This window comes from Aphelocoma coerulescens, chromosome 27 (genome assembly GCF_041296385.1).
Source record: "Aphelocoma coerulescens isolate FSJ_1873_10779 chromosome 27, UR_Acoe_1.0, whole genome shotgun sequence".
NCBI lineage: Eukaryota > Metazoa > Chordata > Aves > Passeriformes > Corvidae > Aphelocoma > Aphelocoma coerulescens.
Genome location: NC_091040.1, coordinates 5,921,574 through 5,942,257, shown reverse-complemented (window position 1 = coordinate 5,942,257; position 20,684 = coordinate 5,921,574). Strand labels below are relative to the sequence as shown.

General features: G+C 58.0%; 1 protein-coding gene across 1 annotated transcript in view; it reads left to right on the top strand.

Annotated features, from left to right (window-relative positions):
* The window catches only part of SCN4A (sodium voltage-gated channel alpha subunit 4), a 42,084-nt gene continuing 21,400 nt past the window's right edge, over nt 1-20,684 (top strand). Inside the window, exons 1-13 of the mRNA XM_068996277.1 lie at nt 1-77; nt 7,729-8,027; nt 8,316-8,436; nt 9,390-9,477; nt 10,120-10,248; nt 10,347-10,438; nt 11,986-12,315; nt 13,951-14,014; nt 14,605-14,746; nt 15,510-15,722; nt 17,884-18,039; nt 18,263-18,386; nt 19,526-19,764. Of these exons, the coding sequence (XP_068852378.1) occupies nt 7,764-8,027; nt 8,316-8,436; nt 9,390-9,477; nt 10,120-10,248; nt 10,347-10,438; nt 11,986-12,315; nt 13,951-14,014; nt 14,605-14,746; nt 15,510-15,722; nt 17,884-18,039; nt 18,263-18,386; nt 19,526-19,764 (1,962 nt within the window). The 5' untranslated portion in view covers nt 1-77; nt 7,729-7,763. The remainder of the gene's footprint in view (nt 78-7,728; nt 8,028-8,315; nt 8,437-9,389; nt 9,478-10,119; nt 10,249-10,346; nt 10,439-11,985; nt 12,316-13,950; nt 14,015-14,604; nt 14,747-15,509; nt 15,723-17,883; nt 18,040-18,262; nt 18,387-19,525; nt 19,765-20,684) is intronic.

Sequence of the window (20,684 nt, the reverse complement as noted above, 5' to 3'; positions counted from 1 at the left end):
CAGCAGAGCCCTGAGGAGACGCCCAGGACCGCTTCTGTTTGCAGCAGGTTGGACTCCCGAGGTTCTGTTTGCGGCAGGTTGGATTAATGAGGTGCAGGGGAGAAAGGGGGAGAAGGTGGGGGATGCTTCCGGGAGTTGTGAGGGAGAAGATCCCAATTTAGCTCCGGAGCGAGCGGAGGATGCTCAGCCACCGCGCCTGTGCCTGTCCCGCTGCCCCCCTCCTGGGATTCATAAATCCCTGGGAACATCCTGTCTTCGGGTCCCCCTTCTGCATTTCCAGGTGGAACTGAATGAGATCCCTTGGGATGTGAGGCTCAGCGTCTGGGACAGCTCCAGGTGCCCCGTGCCGGTCCTGGTGTTCAGGTGTCCGGTCCAGGGAATTGGGATCCAGAGGCTGCCGTGGGAAAAGGGGCATCCTCCGGCCCCGGGAAGCTGCAGGGCTCCCAACCTTGCAAATCCCACGGGAGCAGCAGGTCTGGGACCTGCTCCTGGTGCTGTGTTGGGGATTCCTGCGGGAGCTGCTGTCACTCCTGGCATCCCCCGGCAGTGGGGGCATCCCTGCCCCCCCCGTGCCCCCCGAGCCTGGCGGGCTTCGGGGGGCCAGCAGGTCACTCCAGCCCCACGCCATCCTCCCCTCCCCCACGCTGTCCCCTCGCTGTCCCCTCGCTGCCTTCCCGGCACGGCTCAGATCTTTTCCGAGCCTGACATGGGAGCTGCTGGCAGGGAGGAGCCGCAGCTCTGGATGACACCCGAGTGCAGGGTGGGCAGGGGGCAAGCGCAGGGTCCCCACTTTAACCCTTCCCTGGCTGCTCAAGCCTCCAGCACTGCCAACCCCCCCCCCCCCCAAAATAACCCCAAGCCGCCACCCAGGACGGTGTCCCCTTTCCAGCAACGCCCTGTCCCGCTGCCGGGACAGCAGCAGTGGGGCTGGGGTGGCATCCCCGGCTCCAGGCAGGAACGGGTCAGTGCGTGGCTGCAGGATGGTGCAACCTCCTATTTCCATCTGCGGCCGGGGAGAGTATCCCAGGATTTCACAACTCCCGGCTGTGTGTGCCACCCCCGCCCTGAGCACAGCAGGTACAGCCTCGGGACACCGAGTCCAGGGAGCTCCCGGGCAGCAGCGACCCGGGAACTGTCGGGAATTCATTCCCGCGTGGGTTTGGTGCCGGTGCAGGAGCGGAGCCGCCTCTGCAGGGCTGGATTTTTGGGGTTGGTGTCCCTGGAGGAGCTGATGTCGCCTTGGAGGTTCAGCACGGAGGATTTGGCTCTCCAAAGGATGATGGGCTGGGCCGAGTCTTTGCAAGGAGGGAGCAGCACCGGTTCTGGCAGGTGCAGAGCACCCAGAGCAGCGCAGAGCCCAGGGAAGGTGCTGCTGGAACGGGACACAGGGAGCTGTGCATCCATCCTGTGCCATGGAAATCCCCCAGAGCTGGCACAGCTGCTGGCTGTCCTCGTCCCAGAGAGCTGCCCGAGGCTGGAACGGGTTGGCTGCTGCCAGGAAAAGGCTGGAGAGCGCTGGGAGGTCTCCTCTCTGCTCGAGATGGGCAAAAAGCAGCAGAGCAGCATCGTTCCCTCAGCAGGGAATTCATTCTCTGTGTGCTTAAAACCATGGGATCAGGGAATGGCTTGGGTTGGAAGGACCTTAAAGCCCATCCCATTCCATGGGCAGGGACATCTTCCCTTTCCATCCCTTCCCGTGCCATTTAAGAGCTCAGGGTTTCCATCCCTGGAGAAATTGCGGTCCCTTAATTCCACGCTGTAACTCTGCTACAAAAACCACCTGGGAAGATACAGGAAATGTCCAGAATTTCCTTTTACACACAGATGGCTCTCAGGACACTGCTGGGGGATGCTGGAATTCCACCACCACGGTGCTTCTGGAGGCTCGCTGGGTTTTTGGGCTGCTTTAAAGGCAGAGGGAGGGTGAGCACCTGTCCCAGGCTGCTCCCAGCCCCAATGTCCAGCCTGGCCTGGGACACTGCCAGGGATCCAGGGGCAGCCCCAGCTGCTCTGGGCACCCTCTGCCAGCCCCTGCCCACCCTCCCAGGGAACAATTCCCAATATCCCATCCATCCCTGCCCTCTGGCACTGGGAAGCCATTCCCTGTGTCCTGTCCCTCCATCCCTTGTCCCCAGTCCCTCTCCAGCCCACGCAGCCACCCCAGCCCTGCTGCGCTGCTGCCCTGGGTGACCCGTGGGTGACTCGCAGTGGCCTCGGCTGGGGGCCTGTGGTGGCACCTGAGGAGCAGGAGCTGCTGCAGCACCTCAGCGTCCCCGCTCCAGCTGGGAAAAGGCTCCGAGCAGTGCTGGGCTGCCTCTGGAATAATTTCCCCAGGGCTTCCAGCAGACATCCCTTTGGCTGGGCGTGGGGTGGATTCCAGGAGCCCCGGGGTGACAGATGCGCTTGGAAACATCCCACACTCCTGCTGGCACTCTTGGCTCGGGCCACGCTGCAGGCAGAGCAACAACCCCCACCCAGAGCTGGCTGAAGAGCCACGGTGGTGGCAGGACCCAGCACTGGGGACGTGTCGCTCACGGGAGCCACGGCTGCGAGAGGGGTCTGAGCCACGCAGCCCCGAGTGCTTAAAAACCTCTGGAATTCAAAGGATGATGCTGGAAAATGAAAAATTAATTTTTTTTCTCACTTTCTCAGTCTTCTGAGCTCACCACTGTTTTAAAATAGGGTGGGAAAAGGCTTGGGGATGACTTAATTTCCTTAATGGTGTTGTTTTCTTGTGAAAATCACCTCCCTCTGCCTTTAAAGCAGCCCAAAAACCCAGCGAGCCTCCAGAAGCACCGTGGTGGTGGAATTCCAGCATCCCCCAGCAGTGTCCTGAGAGCCATCTGTGTGTAAAAGGAAATTCTGGACATTTCCTGCATCTTCCCAGGTGGTTTTTGTAGCGGAGTTACAGCGTGGAATTAAGGGACCGCAATTTCTCCAGGGATGGAAACCCTGAGCTCTTAAATGGCACGGGAAGGGATGGAAATTTGTTTGTAAAATGGTTGATTTTGTCTGGCACGACTGAGGGTGTTTATCCGAGTTCCTGAGAGAAACTCCCACAATCCTGAAAGTTCCAAAGCCCTGCCCCGCCCCTGGGAAACCGGCAGGACCCGAGGTGAATCTGCCCCACCTGCAGGATTGAAGTTCCCCACCCCCTGTGGATAAAAAAAATCCATTTCACGTCAGATTTTTTCAATCTTCTCAAGTTTTTTCCTAAAACTTGTGGGAAATAACAGTAAGAACTAAACAAATAAACACCCCATAGGGCTTTTTTGGGCTGTGGCATCCCTCGGGCCATTCCAGGAGGGTTTTCTGCAGCCCTCCGGCTTCCTGGCGCAGCTCCTGTCACCCTGCAGGCTCCTGGTGCCCTGACCACACCAAGTGGCCGGGTTTGGAGCAAATTTGTGTTTTCCTGGCAGCCTTATCCATAGAATTTGGGGGTTTAAAAAACCTATTTAATGCATGCAGGTGTGGAGAGGCGTTTTCATGGACACGCAGCAGGGTTGGGAGAGCACGACCCATGGAATGGCTCAGGGATCTTAGAACCATGGAATGGTTTGGGTCGGAAGGGACCTTAAAAACCATTTAATTCCACCCCCCTGTCATGGGCAGGGACACCTCCCACTGTCCCAGGCTGCTCCAGGCTCCATCCAGCCTGGCCTGGGACACTGCCAGGGATCCAGGGGCAGCCCCAGCTGCTCTGGGCACCCTGTGCCAGCCCCTGCCCACCCTCCCAGGGAACAATTCCCAATTCCCAATCTCCCATCCAGCCCTGCCCTCTGGCACTGGGAAGCCATTCCCTGTGTCCTGTCCCTCCAGGCCTTGTCCCCAGTCCCTCTCCAGCTCTCCTGGAGCCCCTTTAGGCCCTGCAAGGGGCTCGGAGCTCTCCCTGGAGCTTCTCTTCTCCAGGTGAGCACCCCCAGCGCTCCCAGCCTGGCTCCAGAGGGGATCCAGCCCTGGAGTAGCTCCGTGGCCTCCTCTGGACCCATCCCAGCAGCCCCACGTCCTTTGATGTCGGGGATGGATGCAGAATCCCCCCTCCCTTGCCCTGCTGCCCCGGGAACGCAGCCCAGGACCGGACTGGGAGGCGCAGCTGCTGCCGGCGGAGCGGGGATGTGCAGGGGAGGGGATGCTGTCCCTGGCAGCGCTGGGGACAACCCCGAGCTCCCAGGCTGAGCCGTGACTCAGCCCCAAACCCTGCGGGCCCAGCCGGGCCCCGCTGCCCCTCCCTGCCCCGCCCGGTGCCCGGCTGGGCACAGTCGGGGTGCCGAGGAGGGGTTTTCCTGCGGGCATCAGCCCTGGGCGCTGCTGGGGGGGCAGCGGTGCCTCGGGGAGGTTCTGGGAGCACGGGGGGGGGTGCTGCGGGGTTGAGCTGGGCCGCTTTGGGCCGGGGATGTGCCAGGCTCTGGTTCCCTGAGCGCTGAGCTCACACAGCTCCAGAGCGAGCCCAGCCCCGTGCCCGCCTGGCACCGCCTGTCCCCTTCGCCGCCCTGGTCACACGAGTGCCTTGTCCCACTAATCCCTGCCGCAGGGGCCCAGGCCGGGCTCTGCTGTTCCCGCTGAGTGAAGCTCATTTACACCTGCTCGGGGCCGTGCCGGGGTTTTCTCTCTCGGGCTCGTGTCCGGGTTGGTCTCTCCGGGGTTTTTTCCAGAGTGTCTCAAGAGGACGAACCTTGCAGGGCAGGTTTGCAGGTGAACTCACCTCCGAGCAGGGCAGGGCAGCTCCTTGAGCTGGGTTTGGACGGTCAGGGCATCCCACTGCTGTTCCGCATACCCGCGGGGCTGGGATCTCCCAGGAGCAGCCTCTGCCCTTGGGACACCCCAGATGTGCCCGTCCTCACCAACCCAGCCCTGAGTGCGCTGAGGGAAGAGCTGCATCGCTCTGGGCTGGGTCCGAGGGAAACCCCAGGGTTGCAGATGCTCCCCCAGAGCACAGGAGACTCCAGGTTTGCAGCTGATCTCCCAGGATATGCCTTAGGGAGGGAGAGGCTGGAGCCTGGGTCAGGCGGGTGGGGGCAGATCCCAACCCCCCTGTGTCCCCCAGAGCCAAGAACGTCCTTCCCCCTCTTCTCCAGCCCACAGGAGGTTATTTTCGGGGCAGGAAGGAAGAGCCTGGATGGGGTGACTCAGACAGGACCTGCCACCCTCTGTCCTGGTGATCCAGAACCCCTTACACCACACCCCGGGGAGCTCCCAAACCAACCCTGTTATTTTGGAGCCTGATTCCTTTGTGTGGCCTCAGCGCAGCAAAAGTATCAGGGGGAACTGAATTTCTCTGCAAGTACAGCCCAGGAGCTCCTGAGCCAGGAGCTGCTCCCAGTTCCCTGCTGGCAATTCCTGATGCAGGAACTGGGCGGGTGAGGTGCTCATCCAGGACGTGCCACGAGCAGTGTCCCAAGCCACAGCTCACCTGTGTCACAGCAAAAGGAGCCCTTCAGCTTAGCTGGGGGGCCAAAATTTCAAAAGCAAATAAATCAGTGCTTTGTAGAGAGATCTGAAGTGATTGATTTCCCAGCAGGAAAGCTGATGGGGCAGGGATCTTCCCTAACCAGGGACTCTTGGAGGACTCAGGTCCTGGAGAGCCTGGCCAGAGCTCCAAGGGATCTCGTGGGTGATTTGTGCCCAGGGCAGCACCTGTCACTGGGCCTGAGCTGCCTTTACCTATGGAGGCGCAAAGAGTTTGAGCTGCGTTATTTATAGGAGCTGCTAAAAATGTGCCAGGATGTGCCAGGCCAGGGGCAGGGGCTGCTCCTCCTGTCCCCGTGGCCGGGGCTGGTGCCAGGGTGGGACCCTTCCCCTGGGCTGGTGGGACCCGGCCGTGTGCCCCACACTGTGCCCGCCTGCACTGCTGTGGGACTGGGCTCACTGGGGACAGAGGGCTGCTGGGCTGCGCCCCTCACAGAGCCTGGGCTTGGCTTAGGTTCCGAATTTGGGAAGCACCCAGAAATGCTGGTGGCTTCAGGACTGTGGTGTGTGGGATCTGTACATGGTATTGGTGCTGCTCCCTGGAGCCATCCCACCCTTCCTGGGTAGCCCCAAAGGGGTCAGAGCAGGACCAGGAGCTGCAAAAGACCCCAAAAAGCAACAAAGAATTCCCATGCCAGGGACAACACTCCCTTCGAGCCTCCAAGTGTGACCTCAGGCAGTGCTGCCCCGCCGCAGCATCTCCCTTGGCGATGCCAGCCCCGCTCCTGGCGCTGCCAGGCGCTGCTCCATCGGCCTGGGAGCGGCTTGGCGGCTCCAGCCCAGCGACAGGGAGAGGGGACACGGGCAGCAGCAGCGCTGGGGCTGCTCCTCCGGCTCCCGCCGGGACAGGAATGAGCAGAGTCACGGGGCTGCGGAAACCCGAGCCCGGCGCTGATCGCTGGTGGCAGCTGAGGCAGAGCCACCTCCGCCGGCGGGGACAGCGCTGGGGGACCGGAGCGGCAGCACCGGGCGGGAGGGTCCAGGAAAACACGGACCCTGCACCGAGGGTGGGACAGCAGCGCTGTGGCACGGCCCAGGGCACGGGCTGGTCCTGCAGCTCTGCAAATCCCCATCTCCAGCGAAACTGAGGCTGCCCAGAGCAGCGAGCTCCTGTGAGTCCTCGGAGCTGCCAGAGATGAGGCAGGAAGGGCCCCCATGGGCTCCGTGGGTGCTGCTGGAGCTGCTCCCTCTGGACTCGGTGATCCCGATGGATCCATTCCAGCTGGAGGTGCTCTGTGATCCCACGCACCAGCACATTCCCGGTGGGATTTGGGGTGATACAGCCAGACACAGCCCTGTGCTTTCGGGCTTTTTTGAGCTCCCTGTCATCGAGGGGAAGGTCCCAGAGCTGCTCAAGTGGAGCAGGAACTGGGTGTGAGTCCAGAGTAACTCCATGAGAAGCAGCACTGGCGACACCTCTGTCCCCCTGCCCGGGCATTGTCCTCGCCCAGAGACACCTGGGGGCCAAAATTCCCTTTTTCTTTGCTTTGATGAGGTCCCACCTCTGGGGTTCATCCCCCCCCTCTGTGGGGGACCTGCTCCGGGCTCTGTTTTGCAGCAGTTGGGGTCACAGGTTGGGCTGGAGCCAGACTCTGCTTTGAGGTCACCTCTGCAGTGAGGTGACTCAGTTTGTGCCATTAAATAACCCCGTTCAGCAGGGACAAAACTGTCCCTAAAACAGACGGAATCAGAGAATCCTTCAGGTTGGAAAAGCCCTCTGGGATCATCAAGCCCAACCGTTCCTCCAGCACTGCCAAGGCCACCGCTGACCCCTGTCCCCAGGTGCCACATCCACATGGCTCTTAAACCCCTCCAGGGATGGGGACTCCACCCCTGCCCTGGGCAGCCTGTTCCAAAATCTGGCCAACTTTTGCATGAAGAAATTTTCCCAATCTCCAACCTAAACCTCCCCTGGCCCAGCCTGAGGCCGTTCCCTCTCCTCCTGTCCCTGTTCCCTGCGAGCAGAGCCCGACCCCCCCCGGCTGCCCCCTCCTGTCAGGGACTTGTGCAGAGCCACAAGGTCCCCCTGAGCCCCCTTTGCTCCAGCCTGAGCCCCTTTCCCAGCTCCAAATGGGAATGGGGGTCTGGGAGGAGCAGGAACACACGGGGTGCCCCGTGATCCATGTGCAATAACCTTCCCTGCGAGCTCAGTACTTCAGTCATAAACCCATTTGCTAAAACCCCCCTGAGATCCTGCCACCAAATGCCACCAAATGCCACCAAGATGTCCCCAGCTGGTATTTCAGCCCCTTGTCCCCGCAGGCTGGGCGCGGCTGGCCCAGAAGCAGAATGAGAGGATGGCCGGCCTGCCGCACATCCCGGGCCCCGAAAACCTGCGCCCCTTCACCCCGGCCTCACTGGCCGCCATCGAGCAGCGCATGGCCGAGGCCGAGGCGCTCCGGATAAAGCGGCAGCAGGTGGAGATGCCTGAGGAAGAGGAGGTCAAACCCAGCAGTGACCTGGAAGCCGGCAAGAACCTGCCCCTCATCTATGGTGACCCACCCCTGGAGCTCATCGGGACCCCCCTGGAGGACCTGGACCCTTTCTACAAGGACAAGAAGGTAAAGGGGCAGAGCTTTGCCTGTGGTAGGCCTGGCCTTAGGTGTAAGTCCCAAGCAAAAGACCCAAGCAGGACCTCCTGTGCTTTCCACTGTGCTCACCTGAGCCCATCCTGGTGATCCACCACCCCGGAGTGCTGCGGTTGCTTCTCTTCCAAAGCAGAGAGCACCTCCAAGCCTTTGGAGCTCCAAACATGCAGAAGGATCTCCCCTCTGAAGGCAGCCCTTGGTCCGTGGTGTTTTGGGGGGTGCAGAAGGACTAACCCAGCCCCTCCTCTCTTTTCTCCACAGACATTCATAGTCCTCAACAAGGGCAAGTCCATCTTCCGCTTCTCGGCCACCCCTGCCCTCTACATGCTGGGGCCCTTCCACCCCATCCGCAGAGGAGCCATCAAAGTCCTCATCCATTCATATCCTTGATCTCCGGGATGCTGCTCCACGGCCAGGTCAAACCCTGGTGCTCAGAGTCCAAACAGCCCCAGGAGAGGGACGAGAGAAGGGGTTCATGGTGGTGTGGTGAGGAAACCTCCTGGGCCCCCACCACAGCCAGGACCTGCTGTCCAGTGCTCTATTCCGAGGAGTAGGTGCTTGATGGGCACCTTGGTGGCACCAAGAGCTCGCTCTTGGTTGGAGAAGGGAGGAATCAGTTTGGATGGAGAAGGGAAGAAGCCCAAGCGGTGAAGCTTCCCAGGGAGAGGTTGAAGAGTTTTGAGGTCTGGGGAGACTTGGGAAGGAAAGGAAATGTTTATGGGTCAGGGGATCTGGTCCCACTGGGAAGTGGGTGAGCAGGGCAGCTCCAAGGAGGCTTCGGGAGAGGGAAGCAGAAGAACCAGGACAGAGAGGGAAAGGCAGGAAAGGAGCCCAAGAGCACGAGGGGCACTGCAGAGTGGGTGGGAAGTGATCCCAGCAGAGCTCTGGTGGCACTGGGGGTTCGTGGCCAGGAGGGAGGAGGAAAAGAGGGAGGTTTTGTGGCAGAGGAGTCTCAGCCTAAGAGGTAGAGCTTTCTAGAAAGAGGTTGAAGGTTTTCGAGGTCTGGAGAGACTTGGAAAGGAAGGGAAAGCTGTATCTCAAGGTGATGGAGAGGAAGGAGCACGGGGGGCAAAAAGGGAGGCAGAGCCAGCACCACGGAGCTGGGAAGGGAAGCGGAAAGGAAGGGAAGGGGCTGGGACCATGCACGGGAGCAGAGAGGAAAAGAGGGAAGTGTGAGCACAGGACTGAGGCGGGAGAGTGGCAGGAGGGGCAGGGCAGGGAGAGGGACCACAGTGGCAGCCAGGACAAGAGGAGCAGGGACATTTGGCTTCCTGACCGTGGGAAGGGGGAATCCAGGCACCATGCAGAGCATTTGTCCTTGACCAGGTTTTAAATTATTCAGCATGTTCATCATGATCACCATTTTAACCAACTGCGTGTTTATGACGCTGAGCAACCCCCCGGCGTGGTCCAAGAACGTGGAGTGAGTCCTGAGACCTCCCCCGGCCATGAGGACAGCCCAGCCTGGCAATGTCCCCCACGAGGGACAAGACCAAGGCTGAGAGAGGGGGGTGGGGATGCAGGCATCCTTCAGAGCAGGAGAGGTGTCACTGGGCGGTGCTGGTGGCCCTCAGAAGGGATGTCCACGCTCTGCACTGGGCATTGCAGAGTGAGAATGTTTCAGAGCTGCCCAAAATCTTGTGGGGTGCCCATGTCAGGGGAGCCCTGAAGAGCAGGTTGGGCTGGGCTGGGCCAGCACTGACAGTGTGGAGAGGCTGAGCTGATCCACCTGTCCAGGGACCATGGACGACCCACGGGACCGGGGAAATCCATCATTTTCTGCCGTGGTTCTGCACATTCAGATCTCAGCAGGGCTTTACAGAGAGCGTGGGGGTGGTGGGACATCAGCAGGGACAGAGGTGTTGCAGCATGGTCACCAGAGGGATTGGTACCTCGAGATGTCCCAACCCACCTTACGAGGTGAGGTGAAAACCTCTCCCAGTGCTGAAGCACCCCAAAAACCCACCAGCCCCCAAACTCAGCTCCTCAAGATATTCCCCCTGGGAGGGGTGGACAAAACCTTGGACCCGGGCGAGCGTCCCCCGAGTGACCAGTCCCGTTTCAGATACGCCTTCACTGGGATCTACACCTTCGAGTCTCTCATCAAGATCCTGTCGAGAGGCTTCTGCATCGACGACTTCACATTCCTGCGTGACCCGTGGAACTGGCTGGACTTCATGGTCATCTCCATGGCGTGAGTCCGGTGGGATGGGGAGGACAGGAGGGAAATTTGGAGGAACGAGGAGTGTTCCTGGCAGAGGCCCTGGAGCCCTTCCCTCTCCTGTCCCACAGCTACATTACCGAGTTCGTGGACCTGGGGAACATCTCCGCTCTCAGGACCTTCCGTGTCCTCCGTGCCTTGAAAACCATCACAGTGATACCAGGTGGGACTTAGAGAAGGGGCCTCCCCTCCGTGCCTTCCCCTGAGCTCAGGTATTCCCACCGTTCCCAGCAATTCCTGGTTCTTTTGGCAGCGCCAAGAGAAAACAGAGGAAATGAGGTGTTCGATAAATTTTCCACATAATTCGGCTTTTGGGTCAGGTCCTGCTGATTTTACATCTTGAAACCAGCTGCACTCACCAGGCAGCCCCTGAAGAGGCAGATGTGATGTTTTTAAGGCTCCTTGGAGATGAATTGAGGGAATTTGTGCTCCCGGTGGGTTTATGGGTTTGATAAACCAAATCACTCCATTTTTGAAGCCACAGGCTCAGTTTTGTTGGCTGTTCTGGTGCTGAGGCTGAGATATTTAATGGGTATTGGTTTAACATCACCCAAAACATCCAGACTCGTGTGAGGAGCACCTTATCAAATCCTTCTGATTTCTGATTTCCACATTTGATACCATTTCAACACCCTGCTTTCAACACCTGGTGCAAGCACACGGAAATCTGAGATTGAACTGAAAATGAAAATTCCTCGTGGTGAATAAATCCTTGTGCTGTCCCTGCAGGCTCCAGATCGTGAGGGTTCACATTTGAATGTTTTTTTCCTTCATCAAACAGGCTAAAAATTGCACTGAGCAAAACATAAACTGCTGCTTCTTTCTGGAACGACATCCCCAAGGGCTCTGCAGAAATAGCAGTGGCAAAAATAAGCTGGTTTAGAATATCTGACCTCGGTCAGGCCCTTGGTGAACAGGATTTTACCTAAATAGTTTGGGGAACGAGGAGCTGGCAGGAGGACAGGGCTAAAAATCATTTCCTTGGAGAATATCTCCATGTGAGAAAGCTCTGGGCTCAGAGAAGCTCTAAAGATCAACATTGGGATGTCCCAGCACTGCCCATCATCCATGCAGACCTTGGCTGATAGGATCCATCCTCCATGGAAAAATCCCACTGAGGATCTGTGGATGAGCCCCCTCTGGGGAGGGAACAGCGGTGTTGGGGGGAGAGATGAGTTAATGGAGATGCAGATGTCACTTTGTCACCTTCACTTGGGATTTTCCAGCTTGAAGGGATCAGGATGAAGGGTCTGGCTGGGCTCCCAACCACCCAGGGACAGCAGTTGGACCACAGAGGCTTTTCTGGAGCTGGGAGAAGTGCTCAGCATCATCCAACTGGGCCAGCAAAGAGCTTCTCCATGGTCCACTCTAAAGTGGTTCACTCCAGTGGTTTGGGACAAAAAATGCCAGATCATGGCATTTAGGGAAAAAAGAAACTCCGAAGGAATTGATGGCTGCCCAGCTGGGGTGGCTTTGGCTTGGATATCCCAAGGCTGGGATGGGGAAGTCACCGGCACCAAGGGTGACAGTTTTGGGGGGCCCAGCCACGTGTGGGGACACACCTGGGATGTGATGTGAGCACAGAGCTGGGGGCCTGAACTCGGTGATGACACCCGTCCCCACCAGAGCCAGCACCTTCTGGGGACACCACAGCCTGCTCCCCACAAGTGACAAACGAGCGCTCAGCTCAGTGGTGACGCCTCTCCCCAGGGCTGAAGACGATCGTGGGGGCTCTGATCCAGTCGGTGAAGAAGCTCTCGGATGTGATGATCCTCACGGTTTTCTGCCTGAGCGTCTTCGCCCTCATCGGCCTCCAGCTCTTCATGGGCAACCTCCGGCAGAAGTGTGTGAGGTGGCCACCCCCCAACATCACCTTCCTGGAGGATTTGGGGCTGGACAACAACACCTTGGTCAACTCAACCTTCTACGACTTCATGGATGACTTCACCAAGAACTTCACCGGGGAATTCACCGGGAACTTCACCGGGAACTTCACCAGCAACAGCACCTTTGACTTCGAGGCCTACATCAACGACGAAGGTAAAGCTCCTGCAGCCCCTTCTCCTCCAACCCCTCACCCTGGTTTGCTCCTCAGGTTCCTGCTCTTCCTGGCCACTCCATGGCTTGCTCACACGGATCTTCCTGCTAAGGCTGGTGGGTGGAACAGCCTGTGCGCCCTCACAGAAGGGACAGATGAGATCAAATCCCCCTGGGCAGGGAAAACAGGGTCCAACTGGGCAAGCTAAGCTCTTCCAGGAAGGTTTCACAACAGGAAGGTTTGGATGGACCAGTGTCTCCATCTCTCTCACTTGCTGGTGAGGGTTGATGTCCCATCAGGGTGGTCGCAGCAGGGAGACCAAACCCTTGAGTAGCAGGCGGAACTTTGGGTGGAAAACCAGAGAAAATGATGCAGGAATGACATTTTTAACCCACTTTTCACTATCTGGATCCTTCCCCAGGTACCACAGTGCCCAGTGAACCCTTTATGCAACACCACAAAAGCCACAAGCGGGGGAGGGAGGGAGAGGTGGGACCAGCACCCATGAAGTCCTCATGAAGGTCTCCAAGGTGCTCCTTTCCTACCCCTTCTTTGAAAATCTTGCCTGAAGTGTGGTGGGTTTTATGGCTGTTCTTCAGTTTTGAGTTTTTGAACTCCATGAAAATGTAAAAATCTCAGCAAATCTGCCTGGTAAAGCTGCAGGGTGTCAGGGTGCTCCACAAGGATGTTCCACATCTCGCTCAGGGCACTCAGCAGAGCTCAGAAGGCCGGGTTGGGTCTCAGTGGAGCTGCTTGGCCCATCAATCAGCTCTGCCCTTCATTACAGGAAGGTTTTGGTAGGGGGCAAGTTCAGTCCATAGGATCTGATGAGCTCTGTGCAAAGAGCAGCAGCCCAAGGCCACGAATGCAGCAGAGCAGCTGCTGGGGCCAGGCCAAAAACCTGGAATTGCACAAACAGGATATTTCCTCCCTGAGCCCCCATAGGATAAAGAAAAGCCTCATGGCCAGAAGCCAGGCAGGGCCAGGGAGGGTCCAGGAAGCTCCAGAAGCCCCCACGTGGCTCCTGGGAGGGCTGTGCTGGGTGATGTTCAGGACTGGATCCAGCTGCCCTCTGCCACATCCAGGTGTGGGTGTCTCCAGGTCCCTGGGGCAGCTGACCTGTGGTGGCACTGCTTGGCAGCTCCTGTGGCTCTGGATCTGTGCTGGAGCCGTGAGGAGGAGCTTTAAGGACCCCTGGTTCTTAAAGGACCAGGGATGGGAGCAGGAGCAGTTTCCCCATGTTCTTCTGGGACTCCTGCAGTGCCCCATGCTTGGTGCTTCCTGGGAATGCCCCGATTTCCCAGGAAAACAGGCCAGCCCTGATCCTTTGACCTCATGTTAACCCATTTTCCAGGTGGCCTGGCCCTGGCCAGATCCAAAGCTGTTTCCAGGCTTAGGAAGGACCTGGTTGGATTGATGAAACAACCCCAGGAGCTCCCTGAGACAGAACCAAGACAAACAGCAAAGTCAACAGAGTAGATACCCATGTGCCCGACATTGGGAGTCAGCAGGGTTGGGATTCAAGGGATTTCCCTGACAGGAAGTTGCACCCAGGAATTTGAAATCAATGTTTGTGCTTATTTGTTTGTTTGTTTGTTTGTTTGTTTTTATTCCTTGCTCTTTCCCCACCTGCAAAGGGAATTACTACTTCCTGGAGGGAGCCCTCGACGCGCTGCTCTGCGGGAACAGCAGCGACGCTGGGTGAGTGAGACCCCCTCCCTCTGGATCCCTGGGACGGGACAGGGAGCTGGCACAGCTCGTGGGACCCCTGGTGCTTGGGATGGGGCAGGGTTGGGGCTGGGAATATGGCTCTGCAGTCTGGGAATCCCAATGGATCAGCTCGGGGAGCATCTTGAGGGTATCACCCCAATGATTGGATCATCCCAATGGTATCAGCTTGAGGGGGTATTGATCCAGGCATCCCAACTGTATCAGCTTTGGGGCTATCAGCTGGAGCATCCTGAGGGTATCAGCTTGAGGGGGCATCAGTCAGAGCATCCCAATGGTGTCGGCTTGAGGGTATCAGTCTGGGCATCACAACTGCACCAACTTCGGGTGGAATCAGTTCAGGCATCCCAAATTCATCAGCTTCAGGGGTCTCAGTCTGAGCATCCTGCCTGTATCAGCTGTGGGGGGTAGCAGGGATCAGGTGGGGGCAGACGATATCAATCCAGGCATCCCTCCTGTCTCATCCTGGAGGGGGGGTCCCCCCGCTGCCCCCCACTCTCCAGGGACGGGTTTGGCTGTGGGGCCATGCCAGGGTCTCATCCCTGCTGCCCCACCCCCGGCAGGAAGTGCCCCGAGGGCTACGAGTGCATGAAGGCCGGGAGGAACCCCAACTACGGCTACACCAGCTACGACACCTTCAGCTGGGCCTTCCTGGCCCTCTTCCGCCTCATGACCCAGGACTACTGGGAGAACCTCTTCCAGCTGGTAGGCACCATCTTTCCATCCCTGGGCAGGCATTCCTCTTGTTTCCATGCTGCCCCTGAGGGGAAAAGTCACTGACTGGAAGCTTGTGGGACCTTGTCCTGTGGTTTGTGGATCCAGCCAGGGTCAGTGGAGATGGGGAAGGTCCCATCCACTTCCCTAACATGGGGGTGCAGTGCATTTCCCAGGGTGCTGTCAGCTCTATCATGGAAATCAGGGATTTAAAAGATTATCCAGAGCATCTCTGGCTCGAGCCGAGGGACAGGATAAGGAGGGGAAGCCAGGTCACTTGTCCAGTGACCAGGACAAGGCCATTGAGTCGTCCACCACAAAACCCCAGCTGACCCCGGCTCCAGAGGCTGTCCGGGTAAAAGGGATCCTGCACTTAAGGCTACCCCTGTCCTCTGGCAAGGTGTGCCCAGATGATCAGAGTCAGAAAAGGACCACGTTGGCCTGAAGGTGAGACCTGAGAAGGTGGGGGCTGAGGGACATCAGCCCCTCCCAGCAAAGCGAGTCAGTGATGGAATATTGGTCCCACCTCCATCGCTCCCAACCCTCAGGAACCTTGGGAACCAAGGCTGCTCTCTGCCTCCCACCCAGTGCCAGGGCCTGCAGGAAGGTCCATTGGGCAATGACCAACCCTTGGAGAAGACAGGAGCAAAATATTTCCCTCCTGCCACAACGGGGAGGGTGTCCCAGGGTGGCACCTTCTCTTGGGAGCGTCACCAAAGTGACATCGTGACATCCCTGCCACCTCTCCCCACAGACACTGCGGGCAGCAGGGAAAACCTACATGATCTTCTTCGTGGTGGTCATCTTCCTGGGCTCCTTCTACCTCATCAACCTCATCCTGGCCGTGGTGGCCATGGCTTACGCCGAGCAGAATGATGCCACCATGCTGGAGGAGCAGCAGAAGGAGGAGGAATTCCAGCAGCTCCTGGAGCAGCTGAAAAAGCAGCAAGAGGAGCAGGAAAAGCTGGTGGGTGGGAAGGGTGAGGGCCAAAATGAGGGAGGGGTCTTGGGAATAGGAGAGGCAATGGAGGCAGCAACAAGCATGGTGTAAAACCCAAAGAAAAACTCCATTTGGTCCATAGCAAGTAAAGAAAAAAAGGAGAAACTATTTTGGGCATCACATCTGAATCAAAAAACTGAGATTCTCTCATGGGTAGGGACAAAAAAAGGCTGAAAAGTCAAATTTCCACATCCAAATCTGAGCCCAGGGAGCACTGGGAGGCAGCAGAGAGGAGCAGCACAAGGATGAGGTGTTGTTTGAGAGGAGGAAGAGGCGAGGGACATAAAAGGCCTCAGAACTCCCAATGGATCTCCTGCAGCACTGCAGGAGGCCTGGCAGGAGCCCAGCTCGGTGTCACCAGGGCACGAGGGAGGCATCCAGGGAAGGTGGGGCAGCTGCAGCACAGCTCAACGTGTCAGCAAACCCTGGGCTTTGAGACACAACCAAGGGCTCGAGACACCCTGAGCCTCACCAGGGAGGCCCTGGTGTCCTTACGGGAGCCAAGGAAACCTGGAATGGTGGAAGTGTCCATGCTCATTGCAGGAGGGTTGGAAATTAATGGTCTTCCAGGTCCCTTCCAACCCAAAGCACTCTAAGATTCCAAAAACACCAGGTGGGAAGGGACCTCCAGGATCATCTGTTCCAACCCTGCTTGGCCAAAGCACGACCTGGACGAGAGATGTCCCACTGTGGTCCCAGGATGTTACCTTCGTCCCTTTCCCGTCCTTGGGAATGTTTTTCAGTACAACATTCCCATAAAAACATGGCCAAGAGCCTCTGGTGCTGCAGCCCAGCCGTTTTCCATCTCTCATCACCATTTTGGTCCATAGCAACATCCGCAGGAGACACCCCTGGAAATCTCTCTGTCTTGGGCAGGACAGCACCTCCCTCACGTGTAGAGACACAAATCAGTGTTTGACTCTCTCCAGAGACTCTTATCTCTCAGTTCTTATCTGTCCAGAGCCACAACACCCCCTGGGAAGTGGCTGCTTCTTCTCTGGCTGCTGCTGTTTGCAGGAAGGGTCTGAGCCAGCCCTGCCCGAGGGTTGGGGATTCTGGGGCTGGGGTCAGGCTGGTGCTGAGGCCCCTTCCCCGAGCCCTGGTTGGCGGTGCCCAAAGGCTTTATTAAGGGATGTTCTCCTTTGGAGTCACACAGAGAAATGGAAAACACCGAGGGAATGAGGCTGAGAGTGAGGGCAAAGCACCCATAAGAAATGGGTGCTTGGATCTATTTAATATCCCACGGTGAAAGGTGGAAAATGTCCTGGATTTCGGCAATGTGCTGTGAGACAGAGAATTTCCCACTCCTCTGTGGCGTCCTCAGTGCTACCAGAGGGTGTAATAAACTCCAAATTTTAATAGCACTGTTGGAAAGAAAAAGACCAAAAAAAAAAAAGATAAATAATTGTACATGCAATGGAAATGTGATAATACAACATTTTGGGGGAAAAATTAGATTTTGATCCAAACATTCTCAAATTCAGTGCAAGCCCAAAACTCCTGGAGGCCACATTTCAGCAAGAGCCTTGAGGATTTTGCTTGTTGGCCATTTTGGATGAGAGTTCATTGCAAAGGGCAGAGTTTCCTGCTTGAAGAACCAAGGTTTGCTCAGTTTTGGCCTTAGGAATTCCCATCCCTGAGCAAATCCCAACAGATCTAACTCAGCTGTGGAGCGCTCAGTGCAGGGGGGAAAGGGAGAGGGAGAGGGAGAGGGAGAGGGAGAGGGAGAGGGAAAGGGAGAGGGAAAGGGAAAGGGAAAGGGAAAGGGAAAGGGAAAGGGAAAGGGAGAGGGAAAGGGAAAGGGAAAGGGAAAGGGAAAGGGAAAGGGAAAGGGAAAGGGAAAGGGAAAGGGAAAGGGAAAGGGAAAGGGAAAGAGAGGAAAAGGGAGAGGAAAAGGGAGAGGAAAAGGCTTGGAAATCCCAGGATGGTTTGGGTTGGAAGGGACCTGAAAGCCCATCCAGTCCCACCCCTGCCATGGGACACCTCCCACTTCCCCAGGTTGCTCCAAGCCTCATCCATCCAACACATCCAGGGATGGAAGGAACTCTCCCACCCCCTGGAGCCCTCAGCCACTGTGGGATGCCCCCGTGGCTGTGGGCACAGGGGTGACAGGGCCGGGGTTGTGCAGTTGCAGGAGCGCACGTCCAGCAGCGATTCCCTGCCCAGCAGCGTGGCCGGGAAGGGGCACGACTCGGACCTCAACAGTGACCAGGACAAGGCCAAGGACTGCAACGGGCAGGTGGTGCCCAAGATCACCCTGCAGAGATCCGACACCGTGATCGATGTAGGTGCCAGCTCTGTCCCTGCCATCCCCGAGGGTGCCCTCCCTCACTGACCACCTGACGGGACAGTCTTGTGCCCACCTCGCTGTGGGTTGGGTCCTACAAGCCTTTTTGGGGTCCCCACCTTGCACCCGGAGGTGTCTCCAGACCATTCCCTGTTTTCTGCCTGCTCTGTCTTTCAGAGCATGGAATAAAACTCTGCATCCCTCCCTCTTCTCCTTCCAGTTCAACCCCACCTATGAGCCGGAGAAGTCGGACCTCAATCACCTCGCTGTGGGCAACCAAGAAGGGCCAGGGCTGGAGAAGAGGGTGGGAAGTGCCATCAGTGTCATCTCCAACGCTGTGGAAGGTACGTCCCCCTGGCTGAGGGTCCTGGTCAGTGCTGGAGGGCCTGGGCTGGGGACAGTGGCCATCCCAAATTCCCAGCCCCACACAAGGGATGACTCCAGCCCCGGCGTCTCCATACAGGGTCAGTGATGCTCATGCAAGGCTTTTCATCCCAGCTCACTGGGATGATGCCTGGCGGCAACAATCCAATACCTCACACAGATTAATGGGATGGCAGCTGATTAGAGGAGTCTCCAGAGCCAACTGGGAACTCTTGAGCAGCTTCCCAAGAGCTGCTGGGTCAGCTTCAGCAGAAAGCACCATGAACTCAGCAGTTCATGCCCCCTGTCCCCCCTGAGAATGGGCATGAAACCCTCTGGTCACCCCAGAGCAGTTCCCTTGGGTGTCCTGGCAATCTCAGGGTGGCAGGGACACCTCAAATCCTGCCCAGGGGCTGAGAGCAGGATTGGATCCACAGTTCTTTGCCTGATCTGCCTTTCCATCCCCCTCCAGTTTGGAGGGCAATGTCTGCATCCTCTCTGTGCCTGGGCACGGGAAGGCTCCTCCTTTTAGCCCCCATATTTTTTGGGTGCCACAATACAAGAAAGACCTAAAACTTCTAAAAAGTGTCCAAAGGAGGGCTGAGAAGATGATTAAGGATCTGGAGGAGCCACATGAGGATCAGCTGAGGTCACTTGGTTTGTTCAGCTGGAGAAGAGGAGCCTGAGGTCAGACCTCAGCTCCTCCCAAGGAGCAGCTCCAATCTCTGCTCCCTGGGACAGGGACAGCACCCAGGGAGCGGCTGGAGCTGTTCCAGGGGGGTTTGGGATGGAGATCAGGGAAAGGTTCTTCCCCCAGAGGGTGCTGGGCACTGCCCAGGCTCCCCAGGGAATGGTCCCGGCCCCGAGGCTGCCAGAGCTGCAGGAGCGCTGGGACAGCGCTGCCAGGGATGCCCAGGGTGGGGTTGTTGGGGTGTCTGTGCAGGGCCAAGAACTGGATCAATGATCCCTGTGGATCTCTTCCAGCTCAGGATATTCCACGATATTAAAATCATAGATCGTCCAGAGCTGGTCCAGGACCTCAGGAGAACTTCTGAGGGTCAGCACTTGCCCACCCAGGTGAGGACAAGATAATCCCACACTTTTCCTTTCCCACCCTCAGAGCTGGAAGAAGCTCACCAGAAATGCCCACCCTGGTGGTACAAATTCGCCCACACATTCCTGGTCTGGAATTGCTGCCTTCCGTGGGTGAAGCTGAAGGAGTTTGTCAAGCTGGTGGTGATGGACCCCTTCGTGGACCTGGGCATCACCATCTGCATCGTGCTCAACACCCTCTTCATGGCCATGGAGCACTATCCCATGACGGAGGAGTTCGAGAACGTGCTGACCGTGGGGAACCTGGTAGGGAGCTCCATCCTTCCCCTTTCGAGCCTGGCAGCCCCACCACCCGTCCTGGAGGGCAGAACCCTGCACAGGGCTGGGCTGTGCGACGGCCCCGACCAAGGGCATTGATGTGGGATTGGGATCCATCCTTCTCTGCTCCCCTCCTGCTGCAGTCCCTGCCCGGCTTGGCACATCCTGAGCCACCCTCTGCTTCACACCCCTGCTGCCAGCCCTGGGTGACACCACGGTGTCCCTGAAATGTTGGGAGGCCACGGGGCAGAGCGGAGGGTGCTCCGGATTGTGGGAACAAACAGGTGCCCACTGAGCAGGAAGCAACAACGCAGCATCAAAATTAACAATAACCAGGGATTTTCCCAGTGGAATGGCTGCAAACTCGGCTGTCCTGATTTTATAGGTGCATTTAGTGGCTGCTCCTGCTCGGAGAGCTGGTGACAAACGGCTCTGAGCTGGATGGACCTGCTGAATGGATCCTGGCAGCGGTGGGAAATGCCCCAAGGAATGGGAGAGCTCCCCTCTCCTCTGCTGCCGCTTTGCTCTGCCCCAGCACCTGCCGGGCACTGGCAGCGCAGCCCTGGAGTGACAGACGCCGCTGCCCGGGCGGGCGGGACCGGCTCTGGTTTCATTCAGGAAATACAAGGGGATTAATGGGCCGGTGCTCAAGGCACGGCCGGGCTGAGGCGGCTCCAGCCCTTCCTTGGAGCCAGGAGCGGATTCCGGCTGCGTGTGCGCCCCGGGGAATGATCTGCTGGGGAAGGGCCAGGTGGGGATGGGAGCAGGAGGAGGAGATCCCACCGAGCCAGGATTCCCGCACATCGCCCGCCTGTGCCACCGCAGGGTGTACAGGACAAGGGTAGGGGTCAGCCAGGAGCAGCAGGACAGGGACACTGTGGGCTGGCATGCTGGGGACACGAGGGGAC